The 20,227-nt window shown below is 36.9% G+C and overlaps 1 protein-coding gene and 1 pseudogene across 2 annotated transcripts in view; both read right to left on the minus strand.

Annotated features, from left to right (window-relative positions):
• Positions 1–20,227, minus strand: part of AGPS (alkylglycerone phosphate synthase) — a 148,994-nt gene that overhangs the window by 11,049 nt on the left and 117,718 nt on the right. For both annotated transcript variants that reach the window (XM_028508778.2, XM_028508777.2), the window contains 2 exons: positions 15,381–15,480; positions 13,255–13,312 (listed from right to left, as the gene is read on the minus strand). In XM_028508778.2, coding sequence (XP_028364579.2) covers positions 13,255–13,312; positions 15,381–15,480 — 158 coding nt within the window. The remainder of the gene's footprint in view (positions 1–13,254; positions 13,313–15,380; positions 15,481–20,227) is intronic.
• Positions 4,991–7,687, minus strand: LOC114494015 (annotated as a pseudogene).

The following is a 20,227-nucleotide window of genomic DNA, read 5'->3' on the forward strand; positions in this document are numbered from 1 at the left end:
CTAGGTGACCTTGTTCTAAATTTGAGGTTAATGACCAAATTAAGAGAAATTGCAAGATTTTATCTACTGAGAAAAAACAACCATTGATGGCAAAGACACTTTCTTTAAAATTAATGCTTAAAGACTTGAATCTAATGTCAATTGAAAGACATTTTGTCACTTTTGGCCATTTTTCCAACCAGTCTGTTAAAATATATATGAAATAAAGTTTCACAGCACTGCCCAATTGGATTTTCAGTGATGATGGAAATGTTCTGTATCCACACTGTTTAACACGTAGCCCCCCAGCCACATGTGAATATCTAGCACTTGAATGAAGTGCTAATGAAGAAACAGATTTTTAATTTTAATCAATTTAAATGTAAACAACCACAAATAGCCAGCTGTCTGGCTTTTGTGTTTTACAACACAGAACATTAAAAATAAATTCTACCTAAAGTCAATTTTGACAGATGTTACACTTGAAAATATCTATTAGGGTTAACTGTTTGCTAAACACGTGCAACTAACTATAAAAATTATTCTGTGACAAGTTAATAATGTAGTAGTACGTGCATTCTCAGACCAATAAACACTTAGTACTTAGAAGAGTCTTGTACATAAAACTGCTGGGAATAAAGAGTTCTCTTTAAAGGTCCAAAGAGAAGTAGTAACATACAATGCACCTAGTCTCTTCCGGTGATACGCCTGAGGCAGGAAGCTATGACAGGTGCATGCAACACGCGGTGAGAGACGGCAAAGACAGTGAGCCCCCGCCCGTCCGCTGTGGCCCAGGCATCTGTAACTGCATGAGTGGGGAGGTGCAGAATTCAATATATTGTTACAACAGGTTTTCTGTCTGCTCTCAAATCTGTTTATCCAGTGACAGAGATGAAATTGTTAAATGTTTGGCTAAACATTATGGGTTAAATTGGCTTTTAGAGTCTGGTCCTGGAGCCAACTATTTACAACACTGCTTCAGAGAAAAAAAATATTATAATAACTTTAAAAGTTTTGTGAAAAAGAAAAGCTATTCACAAAGAAAAAAAACAAAGGAAAAAATTTAATGTAAAGGTCAAAACAAAATTTTTGCTATCTTATGGTAATCTGATAAAGATTCAATATTGGAAAGGCTATATTCGTCTGGTAGCTATAAAAAGACCAAAATCACAACCAAGATACTGACACTGAAATAGTCGAGACCCAGAACAGTTCTGTCATCACAAGGGTCCCTGCGCTGCCTGTTCATAATCACCACCTCCCCACACCAGATTCCTGGAAACCACTAACCTATTCTCTATTTCTATAATTTTGACATTTCTACCTAACAAAAATGTTATATAAATAAAATCGCAAAGCTTTTGGGATTGTTGTTTTTTTGTTTTCCACTAAGCATAACTCCATGGAGATTCACACGAGTTATTGCATGCCTTTTAAAAAAAACAGTTTTTCTTTTAAGATTTTACTTATTTATTTTTAGAGGAGAAGGGAGGGAGAAACAGAGGGAGAGAAACATCAATGTATGGTTGCCTCTTGTGCACCCCCTACTGCGGACCTGGCCTGCAAACCAGGCATGTGTCCTGACTGGGAATTGAATCAGCGACCCCTTGGTTTGCAGGCTGGCACTCAATCCAATGAGCCACATCAGCCAGGGCTGTTGAATGTCTTAATAGCTACTTTCTTTGTATTGCTAAGCAGTACTCCAAGGTACAGATATACAATTATTTAGCCACTTACAGTAGTCCCCTGCTTACCCACAGGAGGATATATGTTACAAGACCCCCAGTGGAAGCATAAACCATGAATAGTACAGAACCCTATATATACTTTTTCTTAGACACACATGCTTTTCCACTTAAAGGAAGCTTCCCTGTGACATACATGGATTGCCAGCATCACTACTCTTGCACTTTGCGGCCATTTTTAAGTAGAATAAGGGTTGCTTGGGAGCAAGCACTACAATACCACTGCAGCCTATCTGATAACCGAGATGGCTACATGACTACTGGGCAGTCTGTGTATACAGTATGGGATGATTCACATCCCAGCCAGGATGGAGCAGAACAGCATGATACTTCATCATGCTACTCAGAACGGCCTGCAATTTACAACTTATAAATTGTTTCCTTCCAGAATTTTCCACTTAATATTTTCAAACCATCACTGACCACGGGTAACTGAAACCATGGAAAGGGGGGGACTACTGTACCAGTTAAAGGACATCTAGGCTGCTTGGGGCTATTCTGAGTAAAGCTGCTCTGAATACTAATGCACAGGTTTTTTGTTGTGGACAGAAGTTTTCAGTTCCCTGGTATAAATGCCCAAGAGTGTAACTGTTGGTTTGAATGTGAACTGCATGTTTGATTCCATAAGAAACTGCCAAACTGTCTACAGAATGGCTGTGCCACTTTATATTAATACCAGCAACATATGACTGACGTAGTTTCTCCACATCCTCACCAGCATTGGATATTGTCACTCTTCTTTCATTTTAGCTTTGTGATAGGTGTTTGTATTTCACTATTGAGTTTTGAGAGTTCTTTACACATTACAGACGAAAGTATTTGTTGGATATGTGGTTTGCACACATTTTCTCCTACTCTGTAGCCTATCCATTCATCCTCTTAACAGAGTCCTTCATAGAGCAAACCCTTTAACTTTGGTAAGATCTAACTTACTAATTTTTCCTTTAATGAATTGTGAGCTTCAGAACTCTTTGCTTAGCTCTAGATCCTGGAGATTCCCTGCCCGTCCTTTTGCCTGGAAGTTTTATTACTTTATGTTTTACATTTAAGTCCATTATCTATTTTGAGATCATTTTGGTAAAAGGTCAAAGTTTGTTTTGTTTTGTTTTGTTTTTTTGTTTGCCTACAGATGTTCAGTTGTCCCAGCACCATTTGTTGAACAGTCTATATAGGCTTCCACCATTGGACTGCTTTTGTACCTTTGTCAGAATCAACTGACATAATGGTGTGGGTCCTTTTCTGGGCTCTCCGTTCTGTTTCATTGATCAATGTGTCTCTCCTCCAATACCACAGTGTTGATTACCGTGGCTGTGTCCTGAAATCAGGCAGACTGATTCCTATGACTTTTTCTTTTTTTCAAAATTGTTTTAGTAGTCTAGTTCCTTTGCCTTACCATGTAAATTTTAGAATAATCTTTTCTATATCTACTAAAAATATCCCTGAGATTTTGGTAGGATTTGCATTAAACATATCAGTTTGAGGAGAACTGACATCTTCACCATGTCCAGTTTTCCACATAGTCTCCCCATTTATTTAGGTCTTGATTTTTTTATCAGCATTCTGTAATTTTCAGAACACAGATCCTGCATATATTTTGTTAGATTTGTGCCTATTTCATTCTCTTTGAAGCAACTGCAAATGGCATTGTAAATATTTTAAATCTCAGTCTCCATATGTTTGTTGTTAATACACAGAGATGTGACTGATTTTTTTGTGTGTATTCTTGTATTCTGCAATCTTGCTGAGTTTGTTTTTGTAGATTCTTTGGGGTTTTCTATGAAGACAATCATGTCATATATAAATAGCAACCGTTTTATTTCTTCCTTTCCAATCTCTGTCTTTTATTTCACAATACAAGTTTTAAATAAATGTCCTCAAAGCTGATCTTTTGCTTATTCCTTTGAATAGTCTCTTTTTAAAGTTTCTGATACTACTGGATTCTGTTAAGACCACACAAAATAGCTGCCCCCTAATTATTCTCTGAACAACAGTAAATAATTTTAGTTAGGTAAGAGACACCAATATTTAAACTAAGACTGGTTATATTTAATCAAGGCTTTTTACTTCCTGACAAGGACTCAGGTATAACTTGAGCAAATGAACAACTGAAAAACTTAAGTCATAAATTGAAATTAAATATGTGGCTGACATAAACTCTGCTGTTTAAACTGACCAGCTCGTCAGTTACAAAAACAAGCACTATGAAGATTAAGTTAAACAGGCTTTGTATTTCCTACAGCCTCCAGTTCCAGACTACATCTGTTTTCTTTGATACACAAAACCAGAGTTAAAATAGCTCCATTCATCACAGCATGATTGTAGGCAGACAAACCAGCCTGTCTGTTTCCAGATAGTGAAAGCAACTGTTATTAATCACAATTACAGGCCAAACCTTCTAAGAGAAATTACATCAATATTCTCCCAACCCCCAGCCCTTCTACTCTTGAACTCAAAAATGGCACTGAGAGTGTCATGACACTGCCTGAAGGTCAGTAAATAAAGATGCTGCTATAAGGCCGACCTGAGTTTTAAGATCAGAATGTGAATTAAGGAAAATCTTTTTTACCCATGAAGTGATCTCTCAAAAGCTCTATTATTAAAGTTAGCAGGACAATTAACCCCACTCTTTAAAATTTATATAGAAAGGTTTCTGGCTTATGAACCTATACAGGATACCTGAAATTTACAATTTTTTTAGATGACTAACTTTAAGCAGAAAAGCATTTATGAAAATAGACATTTTTCTATACCAAACTTTGTAGAGAACAGCATAAAGAAAATTATTTCTCTTTCATACAGATTGTACAATAACAGAACTTCCTATAGAGTGAGACCAACTGCAGGTTATGAATGAAAATTACGTAAGACAATTATTGAATCATATCCCTTAAATTTGGATCTTTTTTCAAACAAACTGTAACCCTTTCTTCAATGGTTAGGGCAAGGGTTTAAGAATCCAAACCACATACTAGACTTATTGGGGTGAACACTTTGTAAGTTATTATATGTCTAATCACTATGTTATACACCTGAAACTAATATAATATGTCAACTGCAGCTGAAGGACAATTTTTTTTCATAGTACTTGCTTTATTTTCTTTTGGTCATACATGCTTTAAAAAACATGCACAGCCCTAGCCAGGTGGCTCAGTTGGTTGGAGCTTTGTCCCACACACCAAAAGGTTTTAGGTTTGATCCCTAGTCGGGGTGTGCTGCATACTGGAGGCAATTGATCAATGTTTCTCACATCAACATTTTTCTCCCCCGCCTGCCCTCTAAAATCAGTGAACATATGCCCAGGTGAAGATTTTAAAAAATAGTTTAAAAAATTGCACACATTTGCAAAATATCCAAACATCAGGAATCAGAAAGGTATAAAGCAAGTAGCTTACAGGCTTGAAAGAATATCACAGGCTACAGAACAAAATCAAACCAATCAAATACTGAAAATTTCTTTGTTCAAAACACAAAGATATTTTAAAGGAATAAGTTTTTGTTCATTTGTTTTTTAAAACACTTTAGGGACAAAAACTAAGCTTCTTGTGCGGCTGAGGAAGGGCCTGGCTTCTCTTCCTTGAAGGCCTTTTGCAAAATACAGATGCCAGCGTTCACTGGCCTCCATGTTCACCCTCACACACACGCTTGCCATCTGTAAGCGCAGCACTCTGGGCCCACCCTGGGGATAACTGGCAGGGGCTACAGAACATCTAGGATGTGATTTTGGTAACCAGCTCCTATCACTTTCCCTGAGGATGAGCTTTACTCTTTCTCTACATGAGTCTTTCTTGAGCTTGCCAGCCACCTGCTGCTTAGCTCCTATGGCTGACTTCAGCACCAGCTACTTGACCTATGCATCCGGCTTCTGCGTTTCATTCACTCTGTCGCAGAGGTCAGAGCACTCTATCTTTCACCTGGACTGCAGCAAAGCAATACCACTGGCCAAGGCCTTGTGTTCCATCTCCAGGCTCGTAACACTGTTGAGGGACTGCTTACACTTACTGATAGTCTTACCACAGTCATGGTGGTGATGTATTTGCTTACTGACCAGGGTCTGCTCTGTGATGCAAGCCACCCTTGTCCTGGCTCCTTCGGCAGATCCCTTGTGATGAAAAAGTATACCCTAATGTAGACGAAGACTGTGAAGAAAGAACAAGATGTAGAAAAGGGCCCCCCACCAGCAGCGGCTCCTGCAGTGTGAGCACCTTGTTGAGTGTGTAGTGCACCCTGATGTCCTGTTCTACCGGATTTTTCCTTCCTTCTTTCTTTCTTTTTTTGGTTCCACCAGGTTTTTCCTGTAGGCAACATTCACAGGCAGCCAAATGTGCCCAGGCAGGTGTAGTGGAACTCATCTGGGCCATGGCTGATTTCGTAAGGACTGCCACTTGGATATTCCTGCCCCTATGGGCAAGATGACCTTCACAGTCAAAAAATCTACCACATGCTTATCAAACACCTGGTCCACAAACCTCACCTTCGCTGCATACGGGGCACCCCAATCACAGCTTGGGAGGGTATAGTGAACAATGCAAGGGGTCTTCCATGCTCCAAAAAGAGGAAAGTGAGGCCAGATTTCCATCTCTATGGAGTCATCCAAAATAAGGAGGTGGCTGGTGGGAAGTGCCAATACCATCTCGATAATAACATCCCAGGCAGCGGCAGGGAGGATAGTCTTAAAAGAGAGGATGGAGGATATACATCTATCTGGCTGTCTCTGGTAATCACAGTCTACAAAGGCCCTTTAATTAAGCACGGCCCCTATATGCTTCAAGTCCACATTTTCTTCCTCAGAGGGAAACCTCGATGGCTTGGGTCACGCTGGTGATAACAAGGAAAAGGGCAGGGTGCACTACACATTCAACAAGGGCTTCTCACAATGTACTTTAACAGTATCCTGACGATAGGTAGGGACAGCTCTGAAAGGTCCAAGGTGCAGAAGGGTCTTGAACTATGCAGGGTTGCACAACTTGGTGTAGCTCTCCATATTTTGGGAGGCAAGCTTCACATGCATTGTTTGTCTTTGATGGATAAGAAAAGTAGAAATACAATGGTTGCCCTCAAACACCACGAACTGTTTCTCTGATTGAGTCATCTGATTTGAAGATGGCAAAAGCACATAAGTATAGTCTGTTTCCACAATGGCTGAAATCTCGGTCCCAGGATCAATAGCACGGGGACCGTGACCACAAAGAATCTCCCACTGTTACCCTTAATTTTGGTTTCAAGTACTCCTAGAGTTGTTCCCTTCCCCATCTTTTCCTCTCACTTGCACACAGAGCAGCAGAGGCAGAAGCAGACAGCAGCAGGGACCTCCGTGGCCAGGTAAGAAAGATTTTTTTTAAATCCTGTCTTCCCAGACCTTTTATTTCAGGTTGAGTAACACATGTATCTTTAATGGCCTCTACAGTTTTTTTGTGTGCATTTGGGGTGGGGGAGGATTTTTAGAAAAGAATATAAACCATACTTCCACTTGGTACTGTCTATTGCTTTCCTTTTTTTAAGAAAAGCTACTGTTTTTTAAGTGCCTACTACATGTAAGGCACTGTAAATGCTTTAATTACATACATTATTACATTTAAGTCTTACAATAATTTTGTGAGGTAGGTACTATTCCTGTTTTGCAGATGGGAACACTTCAGCTCAGAGAAGTTATTACCCTCAGATCACACAGCTAGTTAAATGCAGAGTCAAGAGTTACAGATTTCATTCCAAAGTCTATGTTCTTTGCCCTCAGTTTATAAGCCTCTCAAACTTTTACTTGTTTTAAGACAAGGCCTAGATGAAATCTTAAATATATAATGCTTCTATGGAAGAACACTAAAGTGTTGAAAATTGTAGAGATAGCACATTATTTTACATTACTTTTCCACTGAATGACTCTGTTAATTCTCTTACCCATAAGTATTATGGAATATGAGGTCTGTCTGGAAAAAGTCCAGCCATTGTTAATATAATGCAAACGGTTTGAGCAACATCAATGTAACCTGGCAGCCATGGAGAATGGACTGGAATATGCATGTGTGAACAATGACGACTTCCCTGCACTAGTCAGTGGGGGCAGTAGACAACATTGAGTGAGCATGTGTACTGTGTGGCTGTCACATTCAAAATGATTAAGCAAATAGAGCAACGAATCTGCATCAAATTTTGTGTTAAGCTTGAACATTCCTCCATAGCGACTATTTAGATGATTCAGAGGCCATAGCTATGGGCAACTGGTGATTGGTAGCTTCGTCATGACAACACGCTGGCTTACGCAGCACACCTTGTGCAGAGTTTTTTGGCAAAACATCAAATCACTCAGGTGACTCAGCCCCCCTACAGCCCAGATTTAGCATCCTGTGACTTCTGGCTTTTCCCAAAAACTAATATGACCTTTGAAAGGGAAGAGATTTCAGATCACTGATGAGATTCAGGAAAATACGACTGGGCAGCTAATGGCAACTGGAACTGAGTGAGGTCCCAAGGTGCCTACTTTGAAGGGGACTGAGGCGTCATTGTCCTGTGGACAATGTTTTTTGTATCTTGAATCTTCTCCAATAAATGTCTCTATTTCTCAAATTACATGGCTGGATACTTCTCTACAGATCTCAGAACCTGAGCCATTCCATAATTAGATTCTATATTCAAACAAGGCCTGATTATTAAACATGTGAAACTAAATTAGCAATGAGACTAATGCCATTCTAATATGAAAAATTCAGAGATATGTGATAGTTTGTAAAAGTTCCCCAAGTCTGTGAGCACTTACCTACTCACTTAACATATTCATTGAACATCTACTGTGTAGACCTGCCAGGCACAGTTCTAGGGACATGGGAACACAGTCATGAACAAGATAAAGTCAGTAACCTCGCTGAACTTACTCAAATGAGCACAGAAACTACTCAAGAGAACAGGGAAGACATCTCTAAGACAGTGGCATTTTTGTCAGAGAGAGAAATGAAGGGGAAGGTGAGCGATGCAAACATCTGGAGGGAGAAACAAGGCAAAGACCATCAGGAAAAAAGGGAACAACCAGCAAAGGACTTGAAGGTCAGGAGAGCCTGATACATTTGAGGAACAGCAAGAAGGCCAATACTACTAGAGGAAAGAAGTACTAAGAGATGAGGACAAACAGAAAGACTCACTGTGAGTATCCTTGAAGGTTCTGATAAGAACTTAGTGTTTTACTCTGAATGTCAGGAGAAAACACTGAGTTTTACACGGATTACTCTGGCAGCAAGGGAAGAAGCAGTAGGGGAGCAAGAGTAGAAGCAGAGAGACCGGTTGGGATGCTGCTGCAGTGGCCCTGGTGGTAGTGGTGGCTGATGCCTTCTTCTGCTGTTTGGGAGGCAGCAGCACATAGATGGTGTCTGAAGTCCCCCTACTGAGGCGATGCCTAAGGGAGTGAATGAACACACAGAGCAAACTGCCTCAGGGCTGAGCCCTGGAGCACTCCGATCTTTGTTTAGCAGTTTAGAAGCTGAGCTTGAAAAGGGAAGCACTTCATTGTCCCAGCACATATGAAATATATTTTGTATTCAGGCTTACCTAGTTTCTTCTAAGCAACAAATGAAACCAAATAGTTTAGCTGGCTTCCATGTAGTCATATTTTTGACCACATAGAAAATAAAAATATGAGAAATATGACAGAAATAAAAATTTCTATTTATATGAGAATCTCTCAATAAATATGCAATCAAACCTTGCTATATTCAAGTTATAGCTAATAATTTCTAAAAATAAATTATTTCTTCAAATTTGAGTCGTCAGCAAATAAAGGCCTATAAGCCTAGAACCTAAAAATGCACATAAAATGTAACGTAATCTGACCTTCATTGATTTTATTACCTGATATGGCAAACATGTTAGAAACCTACAATGAGGAAGTATAAAACCAAAAAGTCAAACTGACTTCTGTGGAAGGACTGAGAAAACAATGAAATATCTAGAATAAGGAAATTAAAATTGCTGATTCATTTGTTTTAACATCTGAAGGCGGGTAAACTAGTGTCAAAATTAAATAGAGGTTTTATAATTTTAAAAGAAAAACAATAATGTTTAGTATTTCTTTTCACACACTTTTAAAATTGTGTCTCTCTTCAAAGGCTATTTGTTCATTTCACTCTTTAGCTTTTTGCCTATTTTTGCTATTTTAAGGCCTTGAGCAAGAGGAAAGGATGTGGAGCAGAAGGACACAAACTGAAATTCAAATTCTGGCAATCGTGATTACTGCTCATACCTTTGGGCAATTTACTATACATTCTGAGTTTTAACGTATCTTTATTTGAAAGAAATAATATCTACTCCACAGCATTTCGAGAAGAATAACTACAGGAGATTAAGTTAGCAGCACACCTAGCAAATATTTATAGCTTTATAAATGTTAATTCCTTTCCCTGTTCTATCTCCCTTATCTTCACTGTTTCAACATCTGTAGCATTTACATGTTTATTAAAGTTACCTTTTGAGTGTTTTTCAAAGAAAATGGGAAACCTTTACCTTGATTAAAGTAGCATGACATAATCCTACCAGTTTTGATTAGTGGCCTTTTGAAATGTTATCATATTTTATTTTACTGGACAGTAAAGTTCTTCAGTAAAAAAACTGTAATTCTCTGAAACCCTATTGCCCAAGTGGGCCAATAATATAAAATGGAAAACACAACAATATTAAAAGGCACTAAGCATACTTTGTATTCAAAAATCATCAGGAGGCTATTTACATTGTTTGCTTTGGGATCAAGAATTGAATCATGATCTTAAAGGTAATTGTTTACACCCTTCCAACTGTATTTTCTAAACTCCTACTTGTGTGTATTGATTAATGCAATGGACTACTACCATAGCTTTCACATACAACAAAATCCAAGTTTCCAAGGAAATAAAGTATCTAAAACCAATTACCTAAATGACAATTAAGCTACTATTTCCTCCCATATATAAGATTCAGCTGTTCTCACCCTCTGGCAGAATCACATCTCTCCAACATTTACCATCATAAATGTGAAACCTGCAGTTCCCGGTCTTAAAGGAGAAAGTCCCCTGTTGGCTGGTGACATGTACCAACAGGCAAAATTCACTACAGAAAGGAATACTTTTTTTCTCTAAGTAATTACAGCTAAATTATTTTGCCTCCTCCCTCCATGCAATCAATTTAGAATGAAGAATATGTCATTACTAAGCCCTGGCTGGCGTAGCTCAGTGAATTGAGCACGGGCTGCGAACCAAAGTGTCGCAGGTTCGATTCCCAGTCAGGGTACATGCCTGGGTTGCAGGCCATGACCCCCAGCAACCGCACATTGATGTTTCTCTCTCCCCCCCCCCCTAAAAATAAATAAATAAAATATTAAAAAAAAGAATATGTCATTACTTCATGATAGTATCTATTTTTACAAGTTCCTTACATATTAATATAGTGGCATCCTGAAAGAGAATATATAAGAAAGATTTTAAATAATGTATATGGCTGGCTGAGCATTTTAAAGGAAGGTGCCAAAAATCTAAATATCTTTACAAAATGCCTCATGTTTAAATTTCCAAAATCAGGTGTAGACTTTTAGATTAATTAGAAGCTTTTAACTGCACTTGAGAGCTTTCTAATACTCATTTTCCTCCTTTATTTTTGTCATTCTAACATTCATTAGAATCTCCATCAGAAGACAATACTGATAAAAGGAAGAGGAAGAAAAGAACAAATTCATTCACTGTAATGCTTATCAGTCAGCAAAGTTAGAAATTTATGTATAGGGGTTAAGAAAAAAATAAGGCAACAGCAATGCTGGGAATTGTCTTTCTAGTCATTCATCTACATGTGCCATCTTCTCCAGGCCTGGCTGCAATAATGGTGTAAGGAACACAGATCTTCTATAGCTCACTCCTTTTTCTACCAAAATTATTTTATTTATTCTACATACATGTATGAAGCGGTGACGGCAGGGAGGGCGTGGGAAGGGTGCACTACTCTAGGTGCTGGTATATAGCAATGAACAAAACAGAATCCCTGCCTGAGAACCCTCAGTTTCCTGAAGGAAGAGGTTGCTACTTTTAAGAAGTATAAATATATAACATGTTAGATAATGCTAAATGCTATGGTGAAAATCACACAGGGAAAGAGGGATATAGAGAATCCAGGGCAGGGGCAGGAGCTGCATTTTTTAATTGGTGGTTGTTCATCTTTATGCTCCCCCCTAAAAAGTATTTTTAAATTTAAAAATCAAATATATTTATTTTCGTAAGCACCAAATTATACTGAAGGACATATTCAGAATAATTTTCTTTTAATGGGGACAGGTGTATAACCTTGAAAATTATCATTTTAATAACCAGATAGCCATTGTTTCACTTTTTAAAAAATGCCTCATACAACTTTCCTAACACTGCTGCTAATACATAGGTGGATACATCCTAATCTTTACTGATATAATCAATTTTCTAATAAACCTTAATATTTACTACAATGCTCACCAAGCAACAAAACACCATTAAAATCTTGGGAAAAACATTTTTTTTGCATCCTGTCTTGATTAATTTACTGAATTTTGGGTAGGTGGGACAAACAGTTCATCAGTATATGGTACAACTGACATCCAGCTACATTTCAATAGCGGCTGAAAAACATTTGTGTTGTCTTTCTTTTTTTTCCCTTCAAAAATGTTTGCTTGTAATGGTTAAATACCTGCCAGGCAAGTAAGGTGATTCTTGGGGAACGTGAAGTTCCCTGAGAACTGAGAAGGCTGTCTAGGTTCCTACGGGGGGGGGGGGGGGGGGGGGGGAGACGACTAAAAAACAAATAAACAAAAAAATGTAATTATCTTCTGAAGGGCGGGCCCCTTGTAGTACAGGCTTCTCCTGCTAAGTGAGTATTCTAGAAATCCATCTCTACCAGTGTACCAGCTGGCATTGTAGTAAGAGGCTGCATTTGGCTTCAGTGAATTTTTTTTAACACTCTTTCAATGCATCTGCCCGTTTCATGATGGGTGATTTATGAGCGTACCTGCCCACACCACACTGTATTCAGCAGTTTTTGACCAAAAACGGCATGACCCCTGCCCTCCACCCTCCCTATTCATCTAACCTCAACCCACGGACTTTTTTTTTTCCTGGATGAGAAAAGTCCTCAAAAGGAAACGTTTTTCCGATGTGGAAGAGGTGAAACAAAAAATGGCAGAAGCACTCAAAGGCATCAAATCAACAAGTTCAAAAACTGTTTTGACCAGTGGGAAAAAACATCTCGATAGGTGTATTGCATTAAATGGAGAGTACTTTGAAGGTGACTGGAGTTTAAACATGTATGAATAAATACACAATTTTTTATAAATAGATTCTTGTTTTGGGGGTCCCTCTCGCATCTAAGCAGGCTTGTCTAGTAAAACTTCTGTTGGTTATTACCACAACCTAGACTATCTCAGTGAGAGACATAAAAACTTCCAAGAAATCTCAGCTGCTCCTGTATTATTCATATTACAACTCTCCCTAGCACTTCATTAAACCAAATGTTTTTTATATTAGGAATATCAGAAATTTATATTAGGAATATCAAAAGAGAATACCTCCATGGTGGTGTGACAGGCTCCCTCCGTTATCGAGAATTTCTTCTCTAGCAGCTGCCTGTGTTTGGAAAGGATGCAACAAGTTGATTTCAGTGTGAAGTGAAGGTTAAGATTCAACTCCCAAAGGAGGCACATACTTCCTGGGTTACTAAAAAAGCAGAAGCTTAATTTTCCTTTCTCTTGCATTAACTACATTTAAAAAGCAATTAAGATATATAGCCTATTTGTAATAGATTTTTCCAGTGAATAGTCACAATCTACAATAGTCACTTCCAGATTCTAGAATAGAAAAAAAGGCAAAATAATTGAGCAGCACTAAGTTGTCAATGAAAAAATGTATTGTGAAGACCAAACCAGGTCCCACTCTAAAGTGAACACGTCACTGTACCAACAAACATTACTAACTAACATTTACCAACTGCTTATTGTTATGTCTAGAATAGCACTAAGCAATTTACCCACAGTAACTCATTTATTTTTATTATAGCTTCATGGAGTAATTACAATGACTTGTATTTCACAGATAAAGAAAATGAGGCTTAGGTTGTTAAGTCACTGACCTAATATCATACAGTGGGCATCACACTCAAAATTACAAAGCAATCAGGGGTCAACCAGAAAAGCCCTTATGAGGCAAAGTACTTGTGATACCTATTGATACTTAAGTGTGAAAAAAAAACCCAAGCCCTGTTTCACCCTCCCGACATACTAGGCCTTGACTAGACTCCTTATAGAGTGCTAAGGTGAGAAAGAGAAACACTTAAACCACAACAAAGAAACACTGAAGTACACGGTGAAAAAAGGGAAACAGAAATTGAAATTACATTCAATCTGTGAATCTGTAATAGCCACAAGGTGAAGTATCTACTGCCTTGAACCTCTCAGAATTACTCAGGTTGTATAATACCAACAAACGATGAGAAGCTGGTCCAGGGTAGAAAGGGGCCCCTGTGGGACAGACAGCCCATACCTCACTGCAAATCCTCGTCACTTAGGATTTTTCAAATGAATCATATATATGGCGGCCCTGCTCTATGAGATTTTATCTTCTGGCAAATTATTTTAAATAAAGTGATAACTACAATACTTGAAATCAGTAGCATTTAAAGAATGGTAGTTTGGACTGGGAAAGAAGGAATAATTTCACCCTTGTAGTACTACATGGAAGGGGCACTGGGCAGCCACAGAGCAATACAAAAACATTAAAATGTTAAGGTGATGGGAAAGAACTAGAACTTTTGAGGGTAAGGATATGTTCATTATTTTGATTGGGATGATGATTTTACCAATATACATATACATCAAAATTCACGAAACTGGACTTCATGTGCACTTTACTGTATTTCAATTTTACTTTGAAAAGCTGTTAAAAAGTTGAGAAGGGGGAGGCACAGGCAGGACCAACTAAACCCTGGCTATGGTTTGAGTCTAGAAGTGTCCCCTGAAAATCATCTTGTGGTATTATTTTTGGTAAGCATGTAATGGAGTCAAAACACTAGGATACCTGAGGCTTAAACAAACCCCAGTCTCTTCCCAGTTTAGAGTCTAGTCTGTACTTCAACTCTAGACATGTAACAAGAAATATTGATCATCTAACAGGAGGCTTTATAACATTTACAAGCATAAGGCCATTTAAGAAGTATAATAAAACCACTAGCAAATGAACCTCAATGGCCTACATATAGCTTTAGCAAACAAATAAATTATAAACCTAGAACAAGGATGTTACAGCAACACAGACCTAGAGCATCAGGTATGCTGACCTCAACAGTAGCCACCCTCTGGAGGTGAGGGGCTGCCCAACTGATATCAAGCATTCCCAGAGTCCTTTGTCATTTCATGTCATTCAGTATTATGTACTGTAAGTAACAACCAAAAAAATCTCAAGCTACAGAATATTAATTTTAGAACATTAGTTCTAATATATGTAGAGAATATTAATTTTAGACTCACAATTCAGTATACAACCCAGTGCAACAAACATGCTTCTCATTTCTATGCGGTATCATCAACCAGGTAAAGTTGTAAGTGACAGAAGAGAGTCAAACTAAAATTCACAAATTGATGGTAACGTTTATCAAAATTAATAAAAGAATATAAGAGCTATATTCAGTATGCAAAATTACCTCGGTCTGTTCAAACACAGTCAGTGGGTCACTTATTCCCCTGTAGTTAAAGGCAAAGTAGAAATAGATACATGCACCAGCATCGTAAGTCTGTGTCACCCTAAAAAACAGACAAAATTCCCACAAGGCGTTAAGTGAAATTAGATTTAAGGTCTAGAAACTTAGAGGCAAAATCATCTGAATGATTTGCTTAAGCCATAATCTCATTCTCTACCCAGCCTCCTACTCCATGAAACGAATGCAGACCGGCTAGCTGAAGAATATACAGAAACTATTTGTACTATTTTTAAAACTTTTTTTGGTAAGTCTGCATTATTACCCCCAAATTAAAAAATTTAAAAACAATGTAAACGTTTCTCTAATTGGCCTGAAATAAACAAAACCTGCCTCTTCAGAAGGGATTTTTTTTTTGAAGTATGTTGTAGCTAAAAACAGCCCAAAACAAACTAGATGAAGCTTGGTGATCCACTCTAAGTCTTCTAAACTTCCTCTAAGTTAACAGAAATAAGTACAAGACCTTAAAACTAGGAAACAAAAGAAATGTACAGATACCAAAAATGATCAGACTAGGTAAAATACATCTTCACATTAATAATTAGTAGGAATTTGAAAACAAACTAAATGATCCTATCAAATGCATTGACATGGCCTTAGACTAGTATCTCTGGGCCCCATATGTGTGCATGTTATATGGTGCTTACAAAAATACCTGGAATGCCAGACTGTTAAAAAATATATAAATATATTTAATATATGTATTTTAATATATATTAATATAAACAGACATATCTATAAAGTATAAATATATATTTTATAAATATGTGAAACTGGAATATATAAATATTTATATTTTATATATATATATATATAGAGAGAGAGAGAGAGAGAGAGAGAGAGATGCTTTCAAAATGCAACTAGGTGAAGCACTTGAAAAGGAGCTGAGGTAATCATAGTCGAATCCCCAAATGCAGTTTACAGAAGTCCCCAGAAAGACCTTAACAGAAGGAGCAAATACAGAGGAATACTCTTTTTACTACACAATACAAATAGACTCTAATCTAAAATTTTAATGGCCTTTCAGGCCAAATGTTAGCTGCCTCAGAACAGAAGAAATGAACTGTTTAATAATGCTACTGTCAATTTGCCAGCTGTGTTTTTCTTCTAGTGTTAATTCACAGTCATAAAAACAGATCCTGTGAATGTGTACATTTTAAGTTCCAGATTTACAAAGTTTAAGAAAAACTAGAACAATTTTAACTGATGGCATTATCATTACAAATAATCAAATTTAAATAAACTTAAAGGATACAGGAATAAAATGAGTTTATAGCAATTACTAAAATATACATTACTCATAAGAATAGTTAATAACAATAAATGTAATGTAACTAAATACTAATAGACTATGGCCACCTTCCCACAAATCCAGAATCAATATTAAATGCAGTTCAGTTTTCAGTAGATAAGGAGGTTTCTAAAGTCAAAATAGGGCTTGACTGATCAGTATCTCAAAGCAAAAGCAGAAATAATGAAAACACCTTTTGGAAAACTTCAATTTGGGTCCACTTCAGAAAGTGACTCAGATCTAACACCTTTTAATAGATCACTTCTATCATTTAAGACAGTTAAACACTAAGCTTCCAAAATCACCCTGACAACAGATAGTGTGGCTGCCAGTTTACTATTCTATAATTTTTAAAAAGTGTTTGTGCTCTGCTCTTTTTGGAGTATTTTACTTGTGTCAGATTCACTGGCTAGGAATTCCTTTCCATAAAAATTCAGGGTTGGAATTTCTATTCCAATAGACAAAGTACCTTCTAACAAACAGAAATGAAATGAAATAAACAAACTTAATAAATGCAATCTATAGCTAAATTATTTTCCTTGGAATCTTTAATTTCAACAATATCTACAATTATTTTAAATTAATTTTGAAATACCTTTTAAAAAACTAGATTCAAAAATACATCTCATATTTACATTCAACACAGAATAATCTCCTTGTCCATTATTAAACAGCTTAAGTCAAACTGAACTAAAATCATATTCTTGTTAAATGTTAGTTCAATAAAGTATGTGATATAAAAACTACATTTAAAATTTCTATTAATCAAAACTATTCAAGTAACTAGACTTTGTGCACCTTCTAATCTTTGGTTTTATAAAATGATCACAGTAGCTAAGCATTTAAGCTTCTATCAGAAAATTATTCCTATAAAAACAGCTACTTAATTAATGACATGTGTCCAATTCAATCTAAGCATACCAATTTTAGCTACCTACATAACAAAGATCCTTCAGTCTTGTGAGTACTTTCTGAAAAACCAAGACTTAAGTGTTCTTACAGAAGAGAATATTTTACTTCTCAAACACTTTCAGTAAGTAGTTTGCTTATAACAATGATATTTTCAAAATAGAAGGGGAGAAGTCTCAAGACTTGTTGAACAGGGAGGTAGGGCAGAAGGAGGAAGGGGAGATAAAATCTGTTAAGTTGCCACTAAAAACAAAAGAATAAAAACTTCTCAACTACACAAGAATAGATTCCATTATTTTAAGTGTTTCAAATTTTACTGGTAACAAATGACTTTTGGATTATTAGGCCTGATTTGTTTTCAGTATTATATAATAAGAGAAGAATTAAGTACAGCAGGTCCTCAAATAACATCACTTCATTCAATGTTGTTATAATGTTGATGAGATGCCTGATGAGATGCAGCAAGAACTTAACTCTTGTTTATTTTGATTACCCTATAGTAGAATTGGTTTCATTATGCATCATTTTCCTTAAAGTCACAGAACTTGTCAATATCATTAAGTGAGAACTTATTTTATCAATTTCGGTTGGTAACATAAATAAACACAAAATTTTTTTCTTAGACTTTAAGGACTTTACAGTAAGTTTCGTTTTTAAAACTGCTTCCAAATTTTTTTTAAAAGTGCATTCTTATTTCCTGGCTGGTGTAGCTCAGTGGATTGAGTGTGGGCTGGGAACCAAAGTGTCCCAGGTTCGATTCCCAGCCAGGGTACATGCCTGGGTTGCAGGCCATAACCCCCAGCAACCGCACATTGATGTTTCTCTCGCTCTCTCTCTGTATCTCCCTCCCTTCCCTCTCTAAAAATAAAAATAAAAATAAATAAAATCTTAAAAAAAAAAGTGCTTTCTTATGCCTTCATTTAGAAAGGCTCTTTATCAGATCAGTTCACTAACCAGGCTCCTTCTTTTCTCTTCCTGCAGACCACATGCCCAACCAGTGAGCGCTAACTCCACATTTTTAGCTCTTACCTCTTCGATTCTACCCCGAATACACATGTTCTACATGCAAATACACAGACATGACTTGCTACTTCCTGAAATGCTCTTCAAACCCTGTCTTTCTCACCAGGCTCAAAAGACTATTTCAATGAGATTCCGAGTTACGTGAACAATTAATGTAAGGAAGGTGTTTTCCTCATATCTCATGGTAGGACTGTACTTTCTTACCCAGCAGATGCACAATTTATCAAATTCTAAAAGATATGTCTCCATGGGAGCAATAAGAACAAAGAAACACAACATAGTAGGGAAGTACAAGATGAGAGGATGTAAAAGAGAAAAGAAGAAAAAAATTACAGAGAAAGCAGTTTAAAGAGTATATTGCTAGTCTTACAAAGCAAATATATGCAAATTATCATGTTATGTCAAAATATCAAGAGGGCTTAACAACTGGATGTTTCCATGAGGATTTTTCTTTGAGAAGAAAAGCAAAATATCCAATTTTTTCTTACTAATACTAGTATGAATTATAACCTCAACCTTAATGTAATTACATCATGATGATACAATGGCATTTATACAGCTCTTCATAACCTTTCTCATTTCATCCTTACAACAGTCCCATCAAGCAGATGCTATTACCACTACTTTTACTAGTGATAATTTAGAGCTCAGAGATTAAATTATTAATAAACACTAGAACAGTGATTTCTTTTCCTGTTCAGACATGTGTAACGTTACAAAACAAAGAAATTAAAACTGAGCAGGAAATTGCCATGATGGTGCAACTGGTAGGCAAGGGCTGAGGTGCCAAGGGCTAAGGACAGGCCCTTTGGCGGGAACAAGCCCAGGTCTGCCTTCCCAGGCTGAGATTAAGTGATTGGACAGAAATACAGACAAATGCTGTTATGCTAAAGCATAACGGTTGTTTCACAGTCCAGCATCAGGTATACTTAATAATAAAGATAATATATTATTTTGAAAATTACCTTTTAGTCATGCTTATATAGGTGTTTATTTGTTTCTATAATAAATATTGGAGTTATAAATCAAACACACAAAATAAAAAAGAGAGGCAGTTATGTAATACAGAATGTTCAATAAATTTTCAAGTGCTACATTACTATTGTATCATTTACTTTCAAGTTCCCCTGCTCGTGATCTGTCCTAACTTCCATTTATTCTCCATTCCAATTAACTGAATAACCTTTGAAGAATACATGTGCTTATTCCAATCTTAATACATTTAATCTTCAGGTGTTTGCCCAGAAAATTAATATCAAAAGCTTTAAAACAAAGTACTTCTCAAGAAAACCTCCATCTGGGCTGTTGCTATTTAACAAAGAGAACAAGACCTTCAGTTGAACACGATCAAATATGGGGCACACTAGTCACATATGTCTTAAACTTAATTTAAATTACTTGAAATTAAATAAAATTTAAAATCCAGTTCTGGTTACACTAGCGCATTTCAACAGCTCAAGAGCCACATGTGCCTTGTGGCAACCATACTGGACAGGGCAGATACAGAACATTCCCAGTGTGGCAGAAATATCTGTCAGAAAGCAATGAGTTAATCTTCATTTGGATCTTT

This window comes from Phyllostomus discolor, chromosome 4 (assembly GCF_004126475.2).
Source record: "Phyllostomus discolor isolate MPI-MPIP mPhyDis1 chromosome 4, mPhyDis1.pri.v3, whole genome shotgun sequence".
NCBI classification, from domain to species: Eukaryota; Metazoa; Chordata; class Mammalia; order Chiroptera; family Phyllostomidae; genus Phyllostomus; species Phyllostomus discolor.